This window comes from Gopherus flavomarginatus, chromosome 4 (assembly GCF_025201925.1).
Source record: "Gopherus flavomarginatus isolate rGopFla2 chromosome 4, rGopFla2.mat.asm, whole genome shotgun sequence".
Taxonomy (NCBI): Eukaryota; Metazoa; Chordata; order Testudines; family Testudinidae; genus Gopherus; species Gopherus flavomarginatus.
The window spans coordinates 105,633,969-105,655,514 of record NC_066620.1 but is presented as its reverse complement, the minus strand read 5'-3'; the positions used below and the strand labels follow the sequence as shown (position 1 = coordinate 105,655,514).

The window sequence follows — 21,546 nt, the reverse complement described above, 5'->3', positions numbered from 1 at the left end:
GAGATCTATGAATTTATGGGGGACCAGATTCGTCAGGATGTTCACACTGATTTAGCCACCTCAGCAACACAAAGCAACTGTAACCCTGACTACCTGGCTAGTTAAACTGGATTTGCAATTGCTTTGGATTGCTGACACTTCACCAAGCGTCCAAAGTCTATTAGTGCCCCTGTCCTTCTGCTAAATGTCTTCTCTTTGTTTATTGAGCAACAGGATGGTATTTTTACAGGGTAAGAAAACACACTGATCACAAAGTGAAGAAATAAAGCGGTATGTGCTGGAACATGGTCATATTTCTGGCCTTTAATAAAACTTTCTGGCAACCAGATGTCACCAGTGGTCTTCATACATGGGTCAAAGTACTGTTTACCTGATTGCTGAAAATACATTTCCAAGAGATGTTGCATTATGCAATATAACAGAGCAAGGCTTGGGGGTTTTTTTGTTTGATTTTTGTTTTCTTTTGTTTTGTTTTTTTATTTTTTGTAGTGTGGGGAATTGATGATCTACCCAGCTAAAATAATTTTTGAAAATGGTAATGACTTAGAAAACTTAATCTACTTTTTTCTAGTTTGTGCAGTGCAAAAACAGGAACTTCTCAGTAAAGAAGCAAAGCAAGGGCATTGTGAAGGATCAGTATGCACTCAGGTGAAAGCCAGTGCTACCAGCTGCTCAAAATAGATTCTAAGAGAGAATCTCAAAATGACAACCACTGCCAAAAATGGGCTAAGAAAAGGTCTCCATTATCAGTGCTGCAAAAACCTCAGAGACTGTTGCAATCTGCTGATGTTTTTTTCATTCCAGTGTAGCAGGTCATTTTGTGTTTTTTGTTTGCTGTTGTGGGGATTCCATCTCTACAAGAAGATTTGATTTTAAAACAACAGCAGCCAAACTACAATGCAACCACCTAATGTTTTCCCAGAGAACACGTGGTACAAAAAATATAAACCAAAATGGCTGCCAGCATCACTAGCAATTTCTTCCTGTTTAGTTGAGATATTTTTTTTAAAAAACCTTACTGCTGTTTTCTTGAAATGCAATAAATAAGTGCAAACCTATTCAGAAAATCTGAAGAAATGTCAACCCATCCTATATAAAAAGTCATTTGATTTAATTAAATTCTGGCATGTAGTGCTTATTTTAACTACTTAAGATGGAATGCTCTTTTCTTGCAAGCATTGCTCCCATCAAATGTGCTTTTTTAAATATTGTTTTTTTTCTGTTGTATTTACACTTCACCAATCACCATGTAAGCTAGGCACAGATATTATCATATTGCATTCAAGATTACTTTTTTCATTCCCTTTAAATCTTAGATGATACAAATATGTATGGTTCTCGGCTGCTTCCCTCACAGAAGAAGGTTCTGAAATCCTCCCTTTCTTTTAAAGTTCCCCAAATGTCTAGTATATTATTTCCTTAGACATATTTCTCAAGGTCCCTGTTATTCCACTTCAAAGGCTGAATAACTCTGGTGTTCAGCATTGGTTAATGACTTTCAATCTTTTTTTTTTTAACTGTCAAATGGTTTACAGAAAATCTCCTCACTTGCAAGTTTGCCCAGTAGAATAGGAGTCACAGGACAGGGAGAATTTCTCACCGTGAACTATATAAACAGTATTTTTTTCTCAAATTAATTAAATAAATATTTTGGGGCCTCTTGCTGGGAACCTCCTTTTGACAAGTGATATCATTTATCTTATTAGAATTTATGGAAAGGGAACAAATGTCAGAGCTAGAAAGTCCAGGTTCTTCCACCTTTTAATTAAGCAATAAAACAAGAAAGGACAAGTAGTTTTATTGGGCTATTACAATATTCATTGTAAATGTCTTATGCCTTCAGTTGCCTGAGACGTGTTAATGATCTCAGGAAACACCTCTGTAGTATATTGTTGGTCTTATAATATGAATATCATTTTAAAAAAAAATCAAAAATCAATTAGCCTTCTGTCCTGAGAAATGGTTCATAGTTCACTGCATATCTTTTCTGTCTGTCTTTGTCTTGCTTAACACAGCTTCCCTATCCCCATGTCCCTCTCATTCAGATGCCAGTCAAAGCATTCCACTAATGTGAGCAGTTCATGGTTGGGGATGGGTGTTTTGGAATGTAGTCAGCCCACACAGAGCATGTTGTAGCTCTTAGGGCTTGGCTGAACACAGAAATTGCACCAGTGTTTCTAAACAGATTTCTGTGTCTTATAGACTTAAAGCTGTGTGTGTGTTTAAATGCTATGTTGAACCGGGCCAAGGCATTGAATATGTTACCTATGCTGGAGGAATGAGAATGTGGCTTAGTATTACTAAATCTAGATTACACATTACATATTAACTCTTCTAGTGCCCATAACAGTGCTGAAGTACTGGCATACCAATCAAGAAAGGAGCTTTGTTTAATATTAATCAAAATGCTCAGTTGCTTCTGACAGTTAATCTATTATAAAAGCAAGATGGTAGCTGATTCTACTTCTGTTTCTCAGTGCTGCTGTGGCTATTGGCAATGGGCTTCCAGGTCTAATTAAAATCTTTATTTTCAATTACATTTCACCCTGAATACATGGCGAGAAGTGCTCATCACTCACCACATGAGCTTTGAGTACATTTGCTTTTCTTTTAAACCAGCTCCTCCAGCTGCAAAAATTAGCATTGCCATTGCTGCTGTTATAGGCAGTGCAGATAGTGCCACCTGTGTTTAAGGCTGCCCAATGCTTTCTACTATAAACCCCTCTTTTCATTTGCTTATAAATTAGCCAGCCTTTAACTATTCAGGCTGAAATTGTCCATGCCACGTGTCTGCCTCAGACTGAATTTTTTTGCTTTGGTCTGTATTTTTTTGGAAAATTTCAGCAAATACGGTGCGGCTGTTTTTCAAAATGAGGTTAGGGAAAATATGTTGGTTTGGCCATGTTAAAAAATTCTTACATCTGTTTCAGTCAGACCCCCCCACACACACACACTATGGAGCAGGGACTTGAAATTTGGTAGCAGTGGCATCTGATACCTTTTCCTATCCAACTAAATTTGATCACATTATGAGTCTCTGGAAATCTCAGTGCGCACATGCTCAGTAAAAACCTCTCTGAAGATTCCATCTGTACCAAACATGCTCCATCCCAGGACTTCAGGGGTTGAGAAGGACTTTTCCGACGAATGGTCTTCTCAGCACCCAGGGCCAGTGCAGTGCTAGACACCAAAACTGAGAGCAGCCAGACTATCTCTCCTGTGCTGTCAATGCTACCTTTGCTAGTCCACAAGCAGGGAAGAGGAGAAGGAGAAACAACTCAACTTGATTGTACAGCTGTTGAGGAGTGAGAGCACAACTTAGATTACAGGGTCAGGGTGCAGGTGAGGTTAGGATGAGGAGCCAGGTTGCATGGAGGGAGGCAGGGGGTGTGAAGCTTGAGGAGAGGATTATGGACTGGGACAAAGAGTGGAAGTGGGCCGGGGAACTGGAACATGGACACAGATCTGAATGAGGTGGGGGTGAGCAAAAGACTATTAAGAGGAATTGAGGTGGACAGGGAGGACTGGGACTGGAAAGAAGACAGGCTGGAGGGTCTAGGTTGTCAAAATGAAGGTTGCCTGCTGTAATTCTGGCACTTTCTGTCTTTTGAGTGTTTGACTTTCAGCCTTAACATTCTTTTAATTTAGTTGTAGTTTTTAGTATGTAATTTAGAGAGTGGTATCACCTAGAGGCCAACTAGCCCAGTAGCCACAAAGTTTCCTTTAACTCTGGCTTGTGAAAATCCTATCCAAAGTAAGCCCCATTTCTTACAGCTACTTCTTTTTTACTAGGAGTAGGTGATATCCTTCATGCCTATTTTTAAATACACACACACATTGTGGATTTGACTGTAATGGCATTGAATTCATGTTATAGTTAGAGGAGCAGAAGTGTGAAGGAGAAGAAAGAGAAAAAATCTAATGAAAATATAGAGAGAAAATAGAGCAAATATCTGGAAAAGGGTAAATAGACAAACAATAAGACAAACATTTTAATGAAAATGTGCATGTCATACATATATGTATACACACACACACACACACATATACATGGTTACAGATCTATCTATCTATCATATAGGGATGCTCAGTTGTTCTAGTCTAGCTTTTAGCGGGGTTTCTATCCCAAATAAATAGGCTTGCCTTTATTTTTTCTTATAAAATCTTATAAAATCACCCTTGAAAAATACATGAGTTTAAATTACATTAGTCTTGCAAACACACAAAATAGTTTGCAAAGTTTGAAAGCCTTGAACTTCCCATGAGATCTTCCGATCCCTGCCCAAAACCGTTGATAACCAGCACTTCACTGTTGTTTTAGTTAGGGTGAGGGTGCTGGTCTTAACAGCAAGGACTTATTCACAACTCAGCCTCTGAATTGTTCTGTTCCCCTTGGAAAGTCACTTAAACAAAAATTGTAAAAAGACTCCACTAATTCTGGAGTTTGTTTTTGGTGCCCAGTGCAATAAGGACACCTCAATTAATGGATGCTTTTTAATGTATTTAATCTTAAACTTTCTGTGCTTTGGTTCAGTCATCTGTAAAATGAGTGAAATAATCCATTCCACACTGGTTTACACTGATGTTTGTACTTTAGTTTGGGATTCAGAAAAGTAGTTTATCCTTCTAGCAGATACCCTTCTAACACTTTGTTTCTTTTCTGTACACTGCAGGCTGTGAACCCATCACTGTAAAGTATCTCCAGTGGAGCAATATAGAGTCTATTGTGGCTGTGGTCTTCTCCTGCCTGGGGATTCTGGTCACCATGTTTGTCACCCTTATCTTTGTGCTCTACAGGGACACCCCTGTTGTCAAATCCTCCAGCCGGGAGCTCTGCTACATTATACTTGCTGGTATCTTTCTGGGTTATATCTGCCCTTTCACCCTTATAGCTAAGCCCACCGTCACTTCCTGCTACCTCCAGCGCCTTCTGGTGGGACTCTCCTCTGCTATGTGCTACTCTGCCCTTGTGACCAAAACCAACCGCATTGCACGCATCCTGGCAGGGAGCAAGAAGAAGATTTGCACCCGCAAGCCACACTTCATGAGTGCTTGGGCACAGGTGGTCATCGCCTCCATTTTGATCAGTGTGCAGCTGACACTGGTGGTCACACTGATCATCATGGAGCCCCCTATGCCTATTCTCTCCTACCCCAGCATCAAGGAAGTGTTCCTGATCTGCAACACCAGCAACCTGGGTGTGGTGGCCCCAGTGGGCTACAATGGACTCCTTATTATGAGCTGCACTTATTATGCCTTCAAGACTCGCAATGTGCCGGCCAATTTTAACGAGGCCAAGTACATTGCCTTCACCATGTACACCACCTGTATCATCTGGCTGGCTTTTGTGCCTATTTATTTCGGGAGCAACTACAAGATCATCACCACCTGCTTTGCAGTGAGCCTCAGTGTAACAGTGGCCCTGGGGTGCATGTTCACTCCCAAGATGTACATCATCATCGCCAAGCCTGAGAGGAATGTCCGCAGTGCCTTCACTACCTCGGATGTGGTGCGTATGCACGTTGGGGATGGCAAGGCTCCTTGTAGGTCCAACACATTCCTCAGCATATTCCGAAGAAAGAAGCCAGGTGCTGGAAATCCAAAGTGAGTAATTGATTGTGTGTACATACGTGTCTGTCTGTCTCTTTCTCCTGTTCTTTTTCAACCTACAGTAGATTGCTGTATTTGTAATAAGGTATGTAATGCTATTTCATCGTGTCTGTGGTAATGAGTGTAGGGCTGGGGTAGAACTAGAATAGTCACCTACCCTCTCAGGTTCTCTCTTGCATTCTGAAGGTAGCTTTGTAGGTAATTCCCTTTTGGTGCAGGTCATTCTGCAGCAGAGTAACCAAAGCTCCCTCTTTCAGCTTCTCATCTTTCAGTGCGTACCCATTTGAAGTGCACTGTATTATTGCCCAAACTGAGGTGCAAGTGTATTCCCACTCCCCCGAAAAGTGGACCAGAAATCTGTGGGTGACTGATTATCAATCACAAATATATGTCAAATGGCCACTGGAGTCTGTATATGAAAGTATAGGGTCTTTCATTCATTCATAGGTAACCTTTTGTGAAACTCTGTTCATGATTGTCATCAAACTGCACCCCTCCATATTGTGTGCATTTTATTTAATTGACAGAATTGTGAGCAATATTTTTTTAATAATTAGCACTGTTAGTTTGAGTAGTCCTTGTTCCCAGTGGTAGAGTTTGCCTCAAAGAGTCACAAGGATTGAATGATCATGATGACAGTTCTGCATTTATAACCTGTTTGAATATATTCTTCTCACTAATAATGGAAAATAACTAAGCTACAGGACAGAAAAAGAGAAAGAGAGAGAACTGTCATTTCAAGCAACGACTCCCTGTGACCAGCTCTCTGAACACTAGCATACTTTATTTTCCTGTTTCTTTAATAGTACCATAGGTCTGTAAAGAAGCATCACAGTACTAGACACAAGCTTAGAGTACTGGTGTCGGAGTTGTGATCAAAATGTAAAAAAACAGGAACCAGACGAGATGGAGTCCACATTTCAGAGCTTTTTAATAGCATCAAAATTCAGTTAAGTTCAATCCATTTGTCTGTACTGAACCATCAATAAGTTTGTTGAAGTCCTCCATGCTGGTTTCACTTCACTTTGCATAGGAACCACTTTCATATCTCTCTGAGATGCAAGGGGGATACAACTAAGATGACATAAAACCCCTGCTGTGATCAATTTTGATTTCATACTACATTACTCTTTAATTTATCAGAAGGTGGGGGGTAAAATAAAGGGCAAGCATAAACAGTGGGAATAAACAACTCAAATCAAGGAGGAAGAAATAGGAGTACACACACCAAGTCCTAAGCTGATGCAAAGAAAGAACTGTGAAAAGCAGTCACTTTTTGAGAGACCATCTTTGAGTGAAATATGTTCTGGATTGTAATATCAAAATATTGACCATGGTAAATCGTAGACTTGTGCTCCTTGAAGGTAGGTAGATATGGCGATCCAGCTCTCACCGATTCAGTGGAAGATATATCAGGCCTTAGATCTCTCCAAGAGAACAGAATATTTCATTTGTTGGCTCTGCTATCTAATCTTTGGCTCAGGCTACCAGAAGAGGACTATTGTGTGTTTTGCACCATGAACAAGATTGGCAATTTAGTTCTTTGTTGTGCTTAGTTATCTTTTTTTCTAGTTTAATAGAATAGAATCTTGGAATCTGCTGAGGCTTTATCTGTTTTAAAGGATGGAGAAGAAATTTATTTTGAACAGAATTATATTCACAGTTTATAAAGTAAATTTAGAACAAAGTATATAATACAAGAACATTTCTCCTCATTAGAAAACAGCTTTCTGAACTGCATTTGTACCTTATAAAAAACTCAGCTAAGCTCTACCAATTTTATTTGTTGCATATGTTTTAATAAGTATCTCTTGACATTTAGTTCCTTTCTACCCAGCATGTGTTTAGTTGTATGGAACAAAAAGTCTTCATAGCACTTTTAAACTGTGTTCTGAACTAAATGTTCATTAGTCAGTTAATATGCCTTCTGTATTTTGTGTGTAGTCAGGTTTCTGGATTTTTTACATGCCAGAATTCAACCTCTTGATTGGCTACTGTTGTCTGCTTCATTTATGTTAGCGCAGAAGTGGGAGCATTACAGGCTTGCTTGCTGAGAGAGAAACTTCTACAGTCCTCTGTCTCCAAATGCAGGACATAGTAGCATTGCATACAAGAAGAAGGTTTTTGATAGTGAGACGATGGGGCATCATAGACGGTAGCCTCAGGATTATGGAGGCTGCTCAAGCCCCCAGTAGAATCCATTTTCAAAGCTTGCAGGGACAATGGGGAGAAGATGTAGGCAGACACTGGTACTGATGAAATGGAAGAAGCTGAATTTGCTGGAGGCTTTGAATCTGAAATCTAGCTTGAATGTGTGAAAAAAATGTTTGAAATATAAATGCAGTCTACAGGCATATTTAATGCTCAAAGGAATTGCACCCTAGCTTCCTTGCAGCTCTTCTCCTTGGCTTTTCCAATTTCAGGGGTTTATTTTCAGCTTTTCCTCTCTTTGCTCTGGTGTGCAGACCCTTTTCTATTGGTTATGTTACTCTGCTTCTTGATGCTGTAAATGCCTCTTTTTGGAGGTCATGCTTGCTGCTTATAAATGGTGAACAGCACTCTTTCTAAGGGACTTTTATCCCAGTTTCTTTCCACTGTCTTTCCTCTTGTTTACTTGTTGTCTCCCCTCTTCCTCATTTGTTTGCAGCCTTCTGATTTTTCTCATTGTCTCTTCCTGCTACTAATCCAATCAGTTCCAATTCCCTTACACCTCTTAGGGTTTGTCCACACACAGAGTTGGCACTGGTTAGTTTAAATTGATTTTAAAATAATATAGCCAAATTGATGCAAATTTACCTTTGGACACTCTTATGTTGGTGTAAAACCGGTTATAATTTACAGGTGCGAGTTAAACTGATATAAGCCAGGTTAAACCAAGGTTTCCACACCATGTAGGGGAAACCATCACTGACAACCAGATGTCACAGCTGAATTGAGCTCTGCAAGGCAAATTGCATAATAATGATCTTCATCTTCTTCATCAAAAAAGAAAGGCATATTGCCTTTCCTAATTTCAGTTGTGCTGTCTGCCTCATAGAATCAGAGAATATCAGGGTTGGATGGGACCTCAGAGGGTCATCTAGCCCAACCCCCTGCTCAAAGCAGGACCAATCCCCAACTAAATCATCCCAGCCAGGGCTTTGTCAAGCTGGGCCTTAAATACCTCTAAGGAAGGAGATTCCACCACCTCCCTAGGTAATCCATTCCAGTGCTTCACCACCCTCCTAGTAAAAAAGTTTTTCCTAATATCCAACCTAAACCTCCCCCACTGCAACTTGAGAACATTACTCCTTGTTCTGTCATCTGGTACCACTGAGAACAGTCTAGATCCATCCTCTTTGGAACCATACTTCAGGTAGTTGAAAGCAGCTATCAAATCCCCCCTCATTCTTCTCTTCTGCAGACTAAACAATCCCAGTTCCCTCAACCTCTACTCCTGAATCATGTGCTCCAGCCCCCTAATCATTTTTACTGCTCTCCTGTGGACTCTTTCTAATTTGTCCACATCCTTCTTGTAGTGTGGGGCCCAGAACTGGACATAGTACTCCAGATGAGGCCTCACCAATGCAGAATAGAGGGGAATGATCATGTCCCTTGATCTGCTCACAATGCTCCTATTTAATACAGTCCAAAATGCCATTAGCTTTCTTGGCAACAAGGGCACACTGTTGCTTCGTATCCAGCTTCTCGTCCATTGTAACCCCTAGGTTCTTTTCTGCAGAACTGCTGCCTAGCCACTCGGTCCCTAATCTGTAGCAGTGCATGGGATTCGTCTGTCCTAAGTGCAAGACTCTGCACTTGTCCTTGTTGAACCTCATCAAATTTCTTTTGGCCCAATCCTCTAATTTATCTAGGTCCCTCTGTATCCTGTCTCTACCCTCCAGCATATCTACCACTCCTCCCAGCTTAGTGTCATCTGCAAACCTGCTGAAGGTGCAGTCCACACCATCCTCCAGATCATTAATGAAGATATTGAACAAAACTGGCCCCAGAACCGACCCTTGGGGCACTCCGCTTGATACCAGCTTCCAACTAGACATGGAGCCATTGATCACTACCTGATGAGCCTGATGATTTAGCTAGCTTTCTATCCACCTTAGGGTCCATTCACCCAGCCCATACTTCTTTAACTTGCTGGCAAGAATACTGTGGGAGACCATATCAAAAGCTTTGCTAAAGTCAAGGAATAACATGTCCACCACTTTCCCCTCATCCATAGAGCCAGTTATCTCATCATAGAAGGCAATTAGGTTAATCAGGCATGACTTACCCTTGGTGAATCCATGCTGACTGTTCTTGATCACTTTCCTCTCCTCTAAGTGCTTCAGAATTGATTCCTTGAGGACCTGCTCCATGATTTTTCCAGGGACTGAGGTGAGGCTGACTGGCCTGTAGTTCCCCGGATCCTCCTCCTTCCCTTTTTTAAAGATGAGCACTACATTAGCCTTTTTCCAGTCATCCCGGACCTCCCCTGATCACCATGAGTTTTCAAAGATAATGGCCAATGGCTCTGCAATCACATCCGCCAACTCCTTTAGCACCCTCGGATGCAGTGCATCCGGCCCCATGAACTTGTGCTTGTTCAGCTTTTCTAAATAGTCCTGAACCACTTCTTTCTCCACAGAGGGCTGGTCACCTCCTCCCCATGCTGTGCTGCCCAGTGGAGCAGTCTGGAAACTGACCTTGTTCGTGAAGACAGAGGCAAAAAAAAAGCATTGAGTACATAAGCTTTTTCCACATCCTCTGTCACTGGGTTGCCTCCCTCATTCAGTAAGGGGCCCACACTTTCCTTGACTTTCTTCTTGTTGCTAACATACCTGAAAAAACCCTTCTTGTTACTCTTAACATCTCTTGCTAGCTGCAACTCCAAGTGTGATTTGGCCTTCTTGATTTCACTCCTGCATGCCTGAGCAATATTTTTATACTCCTCCCTGGTCATTTGTCCAATCTTTCACTTCTTGTAAGCTTCTTTTTTGCTTTTAAGATCAGCAAGGTTTTCACTGTTAAGCCAAGCGGATCGCCTGCCATATTTACTATTCTTCCTACACATCAGGATGGTTTGTTCCTGCAGCCTCAGTAAGGATTCTTTAAAATACAGCCAGCTCTCCTGGACTCCTTTTCCCCTCAAGTTATTCTCCCTGGGGATTGCGCCCATCAGTTCCCTGAGGGAGTCAAAGTCTGCTTTTCTAAAGTCCAGGGTCCGTATTCTGCTGCTCTCCTTTCTTCCTTGTGTCAGGATCCTGAACTCGACCATCTCATGGTCACTGCCTCCCAGGTTCCTATCCACTTTTTCTTCCCCTACTAATTCTTCCCAGTCTGTAAGCAGCAGATCAAGAAGAGCTCTTCCCCTAGTTGGTTCCTCCAGCACTTGCTCCAGGAAATTTTCCCCTACACTTTCCAAAAACTTCCTGGATTGTCTGTGCACTGCTGTATTGCTCTCCCAGCAGATATCGGGGTGATTGAAGTTCCCCATGAGTACCAGGGCCTGTGATCTAGTAACTTCTGTTAGTTGCCAGAAGAAAGCCTCATCCACCTCATCCCCCTGGTCTGGTGGTCTGTAGCAGACTCCTCCCATAACATCACCCTTGTTGCTCACACTTCTAAACTTAATCCAGAGACATTGGCCAAACCAAACAGTCTCTACATGAAAGAATAAATGGACACAAATCAGATGTCAAGAATTATAACATTCAAAAACCAGTTGGAGAACCCTTCAATCTCCCTGGCCACTCGATTACAGACCTAAAAGTCTCAATATTACAACAAAAAAACTTCACAAACAGACTCCAATGAGAGACTGCTGAATTGGAATTAATTTGCAAATTGGACTCCAAAAAATTAGGCTTGAATAAAGACTGGGAGTGGATTGGCCATTACACAAAGTAAAACTATTTTCCCCATGCTTATTTTTTCCTCCCTACAGTTCCTTACATCTCCTTGTCAATTGCTGGAAATGGGCCATTTTCATTACCACTACAAACAGTTCTTTTTCTCTCCTGCTGATAATAACTCACCTTAACTGATCACTCTCCTTATAGTGTGTATGGTAACACCCATTGTTTCATGTTCTCTGTGTGTATATATATATCTTCCTACTGTATTTTCCACTACATGCATCTGATGAAGTGGGCTGTAGCTCATGAAAGCTTATGCTCAAATAAATTTGTTAGTCTCTAAGGTGCCACAAGTACTCCTGCTCTTTTTGCAGATACAGACTAACATGACTGCTACTCTGAAAACTGTCAAGTTTTTCTGCAGTTTCATACTGGAGTCATACTGCTCTCTTATATAGAGTGTAACTCCCCTACCTTTTCTGCCCTGCCCGTACTTCCTGAACAGTTTATATCCATCCATGACAGTACTCCAGTCATGTGAGTTATCCCACCAAGTCTCTGTTATTCCAATCACATCATAATTTGTTGACTGTACCAGGACTTTCAGTTCTCGCTGCTTGTTTCCCAGGCTTCTTGCATTTGTGTATAGGCACTTAAGATAACTCGCTGATCGTCCTGCTTTCTAGGTATGAGGCAGGAGTCTCTCCCTCTTGCGCTCTCCTGCTCATGCTTCCTCCTGTGCTTCAGATGGGTTGCAGCACGGGATCTGGAGGAGATAAGCGCTGTCTTGCCCTGGCTGAGTTTAGCCTATTGGCTCTTGCTGAAGTTCAGGAGATGTTGAGAGCAGAGTTGATTGAAAAGCATCTTCAGAAAATGCTGATTCACCAAAATCTAAACTTTTGGCAGACACAGATCTGGTTTTAATGGAAGGTTTCTCAGGCCCAGGATGGAATTGGGGGTGGACAGATTACTGCTGTGTTTGGGTCCCAACATGGTGGACCTGTGGGTTTTTAAGTTTTATAAATCTGAGCAAAGCCCTGAGACTCTCTCTGGCTTTGGTTATCTAGGCAGGCTTTCGGGATGCAGATCCTCCATCTAGCACCTTCTTATCAGAGCTGATGTGAGTCACATGCGTAGGACCTCTTGCTAGTGGTGGCTCCCCCCACTCCTCAGTTGCTTAAGCACATCCTTTTCTAGAACTCCAACCTTTTAGGCACTGTGGTGTACTGTTCACTTCTCCAGGGACAGGTGATAGTTGATGCACATAGCATGCAGACTTTGCCAAAGACTCCAAAACCACTTAGGCATGTGGCAATTCTCCAAAAAGGGCCATATTGTTGGAGTTTAATATACCCACCTTACACACACTCTAATCATATATCATTTGAAAATGTATTTTATGTACATTTTGATGAGGTACAAAGCAGTGCCATAAGCCTGTAGGTGAGGTGAAACAATGGTACCCAAAAAGAAAGTCATTTTTTGTGCAGTTCCAGAAACATTGCTGACTATGACTACAGTTTTTGCTGTTTAAGTTCATTTCAACACCTTCATATGCTGGTTATTGGTGAAAGTTACCAAGCAACAATGTATTAAAAGACTTTTATTCATTTTGCATGAGCAGGTATTTTTTTCCCCAGAAATGATGAAGCTGTTTAGCATGTGGCAGAAATGGTGAATATCAACATTTTGCAATATACTAAGATGAAATGTTTTCACATTGCGTATTCGTAATTGTCAACGTATCTCACTAGTGATTATAAGAGTTATCTCTGTTTTCAACTGAAATTTGTTGATCAGATCAGATCAGTCTTACACTGAAGGTTGTGCATTAATAGCAGTAGATTGTGTGCCTGTAATTTGTACTGTGTGGTGATAGAGCTAAATGTATGTGAATTCCTAATATAATGCTTCTCCATTTATAAGGTTTTGTAGATACAGTGTAGCATCTAGTCTACCTGGTAAAAGGTTTTCAGTTGTAATTGCCTAGGCATGCAGTACCAGTACTTTGAAATATTCTAAAAACTAGCTTTTTAATTCAGTGACACTTATGCACAGATCCATATTAGCATTAGAGATGACATATTATGCATATGCAAAAACTGAGAGAGAAGGAAGTGGCCTAACAAGAAGTAGTTAAGTCAAAGTCTGCAAACATGTTCTTGCCTCTGCACTGAAGAGGGATTAAGAGCATGTTACAGCTCTCACCAACCAGGTCATCAATAATATGGCAAACCCATCTGACCCTGAATCACAGCCAGAGGTACTTATCAACATACCTACTAGACTATGTGTAACATCAGATGTCTCTATTGAAAATAAATGTTGGTGAAGAACAAATGGAGACATTTGTGAGAGGTCCTTTTGATTCGGATGGGACATGTAGCATCTTCAGCCCCGTCAAGAAATCTGGCATCAAAACATTTGTTGACATGGCCAAGAAGACTAAATTTAAGTCTGGCAAGGAAGGGACAATCACAGCAACTATCAATCCAGAAAATGTTTTCCCCAGAGCCCTGGATTTAGCATAATACAGAGGTCATCTATAGGATCTGTGCTTGTGTCCCTCTTCCATGCTGATGGAACAATGAAAAGAACAGACAGAGCTGAATTAGGGCATCACCTGGAAGCTCAAGCTGAAAGAATCTTTTGAGATAAAAGTATGCAACAAAGAAACGACAATGTACAGCAGAGATGCCATGGCTGTCATGTGTATGATGGCTGGAGACAAATTCCACACATTCGATGAATTGGCTGCTGAGTACTTGAGGCAGGTCCTAAAAGGATTTGACAAAGTCAATTCTGTAATCAAAAGTTTTTGACAGGAACAACAACAGTAACTTGGTAAAAACTGCAGAAAGACAGTAATGGATAGGATCTAAGGCTGAATGCAAGAAATACCAGGTGGCTAGTGGATACCCTGTACCTCCATGGAAAAAGTTTCTAACATGACATCCAACAAGCAGTCACTTGTAAAATTCTTCTCTGAATATATGGTTCAAAATTCACCTGAGAGTGCAGGAGCACACCCAGCACAGACACTCCTTGCTGGAGGTTTTTCCAGTGGTGAAGTAAGAAAGTCCATCACCACTAGAGGTGTTGAAGAAGCCCAAGGCTTGTACAGTACACAAAGATGTTTCTGCGTGCTGTGTGTGCCAATATGGCTTTAGGTCTCTTCATACCAAAAGAACCAAAGTAACTAGTTTCAGAGTAGCAGTCGTGTTAGTCTGTGTCCACAAAAAGAACAAGAGTACTTGTGGCACCTTAGAGACTAACAAATTTATTTCAGCTTGAGCTTTCGAAGAAGTGAGCTGTAGCTCATGAAAGCTCATGCCAAAGTAACTAGGTTGGCCAATAAAGATGTTTTGATCCTTGTTCATTACTTTCCAAAAATGAAACACATAGATGACGTGGATTGAAACAGTCATCAAGTCCACACAAGCGTCACTTCATATCTCTGCATGCAATTTGTGATGCACTCCTGACTTCTATAACGTACTTCCTGCTGTACACACATTAATATGCAGTTACTCTGTGTCATCCCTATTTGGCATGGGGGAAACAAATCTCTGTTTAAAGCTGTCAAAACAAAGGGAGCTTACCATTTCAGAGATCTTCCCAAATCGGGAGAGAGTGATGGACAAGCTGTAGTTTCTGCAGCAAGGAAGTTGGGAGAGAAAGTGAGAGAGAAAAGGAAACCCACAGAAACCTGAATTGCTTGTGCCTCAATCTAACCATCAAAAAGGACATATCACTGGCCAAAATCCCAAGTGAGAACAGTTTTAAAGAGCATATCAAAAGAGCCTTTTGGTAAACAAAGATTTGGATGTCTTTGCACATAGGTAAACCAGATATTGGATCACCATTGCAACATGGATGGAAAAAATGCAGATGATGAACTGGTATACTTCAAGTGACCAAAGGCATCTGAATTTCTATGATACTGTGTCTGTAGTCAGAACAATCTTCCCTTCACAGAACTGTGTACATGCCAATACACTGAAGACTGTAGTAACCCACGTGTTATTGAGAGAGATCATAATGATGAACAAGATGATAATGATCTTGACTATCAAAGTCACCAGCACTATTGTGTTTCAATGACAGCCATAGAAATTTATTGTTAAATTTTTGTTTTGCCCTTTATATTGTTGTTGTGATAGTTCTGAGGATAGGTCCATTAAGGGCTATTAGCCAAGATGTTCAGGCATGCAACCTCATTCTCCAGATGTCCATAAACCTCCAACTGCCAGAAGCTGGGACTAGACAACATGGGATGGGTCACTCAAAATTGCCCTGTTCTGTTCATTCCCTTTAAAGCATCTAGTACTGACCACTGTCAGAAGACAGGATATTGTGCTAGATGGGCCATGGGTCTGACCCAGTATGGCCGTTCTTACATGGCCACAAAGAAATACAATTGTATATCTTGAAATAATATATAGAGTCATTAAACTAACAAAAAAGTACACAATATTTCAAACTGGTGATTTTAATATGTTGATGTTGTCAGTTTATCCCGGTTTCTATGGTAACAGCATCACTTGATAGCTCCACGTCATACTTTATCTTAAAATAGACATAATAAACATTCAAATGATGTATGATGTGCATGTGTGCAGAGAGGATACATTAAGTTGATCACATCCCTGTTGTCTACTACTCACCTAATTTGCTCTTTACTGTGGACAGAACAAGAAATATACAGATCAAGACAAAACAATAAAACACTTATATGAATTTCCCTGCTTCATTTTTTTTACTACTCTTGAGCATTCTTTTGGCTTAGGTCAGTCCTATAAGGAGTCCATGATGCCCCATACATATACACATGGATTCTCTTCTGACTCATATAGTATCTCTCCTCTACAACCGGCTTCTTTCTTCCTCAGGGGATCCTACAGTTAAAAAGGACTCATCTGCCACAAAAGTATGGTCCTCTGTTTCTCTCTCCTTCCAAGGCTTTCTTTTGTCTCTGTGAATCCCTCTCCATTAAAATTCCACCACTAATGCAGTGGTTTTTTTCTGCTTCTGGGGAAATTCCTTTCCTCTGAACCCCAGCCCCCTGTGCAGAGAAGTTTGAGAAAACTGATTTTATGTAGGATGCAGTCACTCCTTTGTTCTCCCCAGATAATATTTATTCATGTGTTGCTAGTCTTCAATGACCAACCTATTCATAGGTAGACATATAGGCAACACTTTCCTGTCTGTTGGCACAAGAAGCATGAGGCAACACATAGTGTAATTGTAAGGATGCATATAGTCCATAAAATCAAACTGGAATTCATAAGTTGTCTATAGATAGATTTCCCGGAACATCACTGTGTGTGCGAGAAAGCACTTTGCCCCAAGATAGCCCAGTGGTTAGGGGACTTATTTAGGATTTGGGAATCCTGGGTTCAAGTTCCCGATTCAAATCCCAGGTAAGTGGCTCCAACTATTGGCTGTTTGGCGTGAGTCTGTATCCTTCTGGTTTTGAACAATGATTCCTTCCGGGATCTCAGAAACCTTCCCAACTAAAATTTCATCAAAACTAATAGAGGCATTTTAAGAAGGGGGATCTACCTGATTCAAAGCAGGTGCTTGAACCTGGTTCTCCCATATCCTAGGTGAGTACCTTAACCCCAGGCTGCTGGCTGTTTTGCTGTGGGCTCTATGGCATCAGAACAGAACCAAATGTCAAAACTTGATTTTTTTTGTCAAACAGAATTCTTGTTTTCCAGCCAGACCTAGTTGGGAGCACTTCACTGCACAACCTTCATTTCGATGTGTGTCCTTTCTAGCCGGTGAAAGCCAGCAGAGAAGAATTGGTCCATTGCTGATGAAGACTGTCAGAGCTTTTTGTAGGCTGCCAACTTGCCTCCCTTTCTTAAAGAAGTTGTTGTGAGGCCTTATCTCAGGAAATCATCAGTTGACACTGACAATCTGGCTAGCCACCATCTAATAGCCAATCTCCCTTTTTTGGTTAGGATTATAGAGAAGGTTATGGTGAGACAGCTCACAGAGTACAGCTCCTAGATGGCTCACATGTCCTTCACCCTTGTCACTCCAGATACAGACCTGGGTACAGAACAGACTGTACTCCTGGCAGTGGAAGAAGATTGGGTGCCCATGCTAATACAGATAGAACTATCAGCTTCCTTGACACCATTGATTATGGCATCTTTATTGACTCACAAGTGGATGGGATTAATCTTGGGTGACTCTGTGGCCTCCCTGCTGAGCATTCCCAAGGGTGGTGTTAGTTTGTTGATTATCATCCCCAAGGATACTAACATGTAGGATCCTACATGGTTCCATCTTGTTCCTGCTCTGTTCAGAGTACACGTGGGGCAATTGGGAGGCTGAGTGAGGAGGCATTGGTTATAGGATTTTCACTATGCCAATGACACCCTCCTCTGGATATTTGTCTCCTCCAACCCAAGAGTTGCCTGGTTGAGACTGAGACACGGTTGACAGCTATTGTCTGACGCTTAATCCAGATAAGATCGAGATAATGTGGACAAGTTAGAGAGAACAACTGGAAGATATAGCTAAGATTGCACCTGCTTCTTATATTGAGGATGTGTGTGACCTTTTAATTTTAGAGTCTGGGGGTATTATGGGATTCCAGTTGGTATTAGATAATTATATAGCAGCAGTTTCTAGGAAGGCCATCTCTGTCTGACTGTGAGATTATGCCTTTTTATTTGGATATGGATCTCACCTCAAGATGAGACCATGGCAATGTGATCTACATAATTTAAAATCAACTCAGAGACTAAAGCACATGCAGAATGCAGGGGCTTGCTTAGTAAGTGGTATATCTCAGTGTGAGCACACCAGTACATCATGAACTTCATTGGCTGCCTATTGATTTCTGGATTATGTTTAATTATGTTTAAAGGTTTTTGACCTATAAACCCCCAAATGGCTAGGGACCTGCCTACATGAGAAACTGCCTGGAATCCACCAAGTGTAAAAGAGAGGGACTTGCTGGCAGGGCCCTTAGCTATGGCACCTACTAAACTTGTTCCCCGCAACCTACTAACCTGTCTCCTCCCCCTACACCACAGCACACTCCCTTTCGCTCAAAATAGACCATGAGGGCATGCTGCAAGATCCATCTCTTTACTCAGTTATTTGGGATGGAGAGGTTTCAGAAGGAGTTATTCAATAGGTTTGATTTTGGGTTTGGATTTTATCTCTGCTTAGTTAGTTTCTAGTTTTGTATTGAGACATAGCTGCTGGCTCAATGTCCTTATGTGATGATTTTAAATATATGATAAAGTCTCCAGGATAGGCACTATTTCTATGCATTGTAAATCACAGTACATAAACTTTTAGTTTCACAGATAAGATTTACGCCAAAATCTGAACTATGACTGATTTGAAGGCCAACAACCATCAAGGAATGTAGTGTGGCCAGGAATCCACAGCAAACAATGGAACAGCCTCTTCTGCTGTTTTCCAGCTTTATTTATTTGTAGTTGAAGCCTCTTCTCCCTCTCTTCCACCTTCTGCTAGGCAATGTGTTGCTGTTTTTAATATTTCAATAGTTTTTCTAAAACGACTGTTTTTATTTTTTTCTTAACATATTGTATTAGTTCCTCACCAGTTACAAAAGCCTCTCACAGTCCCTGTTTTCTTCAGCCAATTACACGAAGGAATGGTAGCAAATATAAATCACCAGCAGCAAATATTGTCACTGTTGTGTATGTATAAACACTGAGGGCAGATTGTGATACCTTGCTCATGCCGATTAGTAACTTGCTCCAAGGAAAGTCCCATTGGCATCAGTGGGATTGCTTAGGGATATAGGCTATGTCTATGATGCAGCGGGGTGGATGTACACATGCCAGCTCTGCTGGATGTAGCATGCTAAAAATAGCAGTGTGGGCACAGTGACTCAGGTTAGCAGCCCAAGTAGAGCCCTGCCCAAGGTCCTATGTACGTACTCAGGCGGCTGGTTCATAAATGAGAGATTTTGTGGGTGGCCGTCATGAAGCAGAGCATGCAGCAAGAGTTTAGATTTCCAGAAACAATGACGAAGTGCCTAATAAGCTCAATATGCAAATAAAAATTTTCTACAACTCATAACTTGGTCAAAATTGGGTTGAATTTCATAGATACAGCAAAAGACGTCTCAGGACTATTCCCCTTTTTGTTTTTCAAGTTCCTACACCAAACCATTAATATGCTACAGTTTGGGTTTTTTTTTTAAGATAGAAACCTTTTTTTAAATAGCCAAAACTGCCTATTTTGCATTATCGTTCTTGAAAATTGCTGACCCAGTTTTGATCAAACTTAAAATTCTGATCAAACTGAAAAAATAAAAACAGCCTGACACATCCAGGCATGGAAAATTTCAGTCTGAATGGTTAGAGTTATAATCAGTTGAAAGAGGAGGGTATAAGGGACAGTGTTGTTCAATCTTAATAGGGTACATACTATCATAGAAATGGTTATTTCCTTAAACTCCAATCCAGTGCACTATAACATTGTTCCAACCTTGATATGCCTACGATATATTTTCAGCTGTTTTCTGTGGCCCTATCCTATAATTTAGTCAGCAGCCTCTGAGTTATCTTTAAAGGGTTTCTATCTAGATTAGTGCTTTGTGTAGATTTTTATTGCTTTGCCAGTTCAGTAGAGATCCTTGCATCTTATATGAAATGGTAGGTTGGCCTGCTTTGCAATTTGGAAAATCAATGCTCTTGGGTGAGTTTCTTATATACTATAGTAATTGCAAACACAATAAGGCAACTCTTTATTTCAGCAGTTACAGCCACTGGAAAATACTTAATCTGAAGGCAAGTACAAATAGAATTAAGATCCTTAAATCTCATGTCTGCTACCTTATGATTTAGGGCCACAGACTGTGCTTAGTCTTCATGCACACCCTATTAATGCTCAACAGGGACGACAAGGTCACTGTGACCTGGGTTATTTGAGGAGTGTGATGTAAAAAGATCCTGGAAACAGGATAAGAATACAAAGAACACAAGGTAAAAATCACAACTGAAAGAGTTAAAGAACAAATTGTTTAAAAAAATAATAACAATTAGCAAGTTTTTTGTGCCTGATCCCACCATTAAGTTATTTATATTATGGTAGCACCTCAGAGCTCTGGTCATACAGCAGGATCCCCTTGTTCTAGGAGCTGTATGAACAGAACAAAAACACAATCCCTGCTCCAAAGAGCTTACCATCTAAGTATAACACAAGAGACAGAGGAGTACCAGGAAACAATGAGATAATATTGGTTATCATGATTGGCTGTGGTCTCAGCAATAACACTAATGGCCAGGTACTGGCCCCCGTTATGTCCACTTTATGCTGCCTCACATTCTTTTATGTCGTATGTAGATCTTTTGTTCCTAAGTCCCACAGTTTTAAATAGGTGGATAGTTTGCTTTGTTTTCTAATTTGACTCATTCCCTGGTACCATGTTATCTGCAGCACTGTCTCTTGTCATTCTAAAATTCTGCGTTCAGTATTTTATTTTATCCATTTCTGTGGCTGCAATATTTGCTAGAAAAGCATCTTGCATTTTCACAAGGATAATTGAAGGTTTACGTGCCAAATATCTGTCCCTGAACAGTGGCAGATTTGCTTGCATTGGTAGGTAATTACCAAATTTAAACCATTAATGGTTTTATTTGAACACATTGTCTGTGGCAGGTAATGGCCTTTACCCTTTTCTATCATATGTGTGATATGAATTTCAAAGAGGGAAATTCAGCAAGCTTGGTCGGGCAATTCAATCCTTGTCAGTGTATTGATTTAAAAGCATTCTTAAAAGCCCCATGAGACAGAGAACTACATATTTCCAAAGGGGCCATTACAATTAAAGAGAAAAACAGAAAGAAACACACACTAACACAGTCTGAATCTTAATAATTCAATTACATTCTGTACTGGCCATATGGCAGGATTATTCATTATATTTGAGCAACGTATTTGTGTCCAATATTGTCTTCTGTAGCTTTGGATTTGCATTTGCTTTGATAGAATTGGATGTAGTTCTATCTAGTGCATCTGGAGAGGGGAACAGAGAAGGGCAGTAGTTATAACCAGATATTTATTTCTCTTCTCACACATTTAGTATTCAGTAATCAAT

General features: G+C 40.7%; 2 protein-coding genes across 5 annotated transcripts in view; one reads left to right on the top strand and one right to left on the bottom strand.

Moving 5' to 3' along the window:
* SHPRH (SNF2 histone linker PHD RING helicase) overlaps window positions 1–21,546 on the bottom strand; it is a 1,098,091-nt gene that overhangs the window by 391,515 nt on the left and 685,030 nt on the right. The gene's annotated exons all lie outside the window — the stretch shown is intronic.
* Window positions 1–21,546, top strand: part of GRM1 (glutamate metabotropic receptor 1) — a 296,627-nt gene that overhangs the window by 225,864 nt on the left and 49,217 nt on the right. For all 4 annotated transcript variants that reach the window (XM_050949474.1, XM_050949475.1, XM_050949476.1 and 1 more), the window contains exon 8: window positions 4,674–5,604. In XM_050949474.1, coding sequence (XP_050805431.1) covers window positions 4,674–5,604 — 931 coding nt within the window. The remainder of the gene's footprint in view (window positions 1–4,673; window positions 5,605–21,546) is intronic.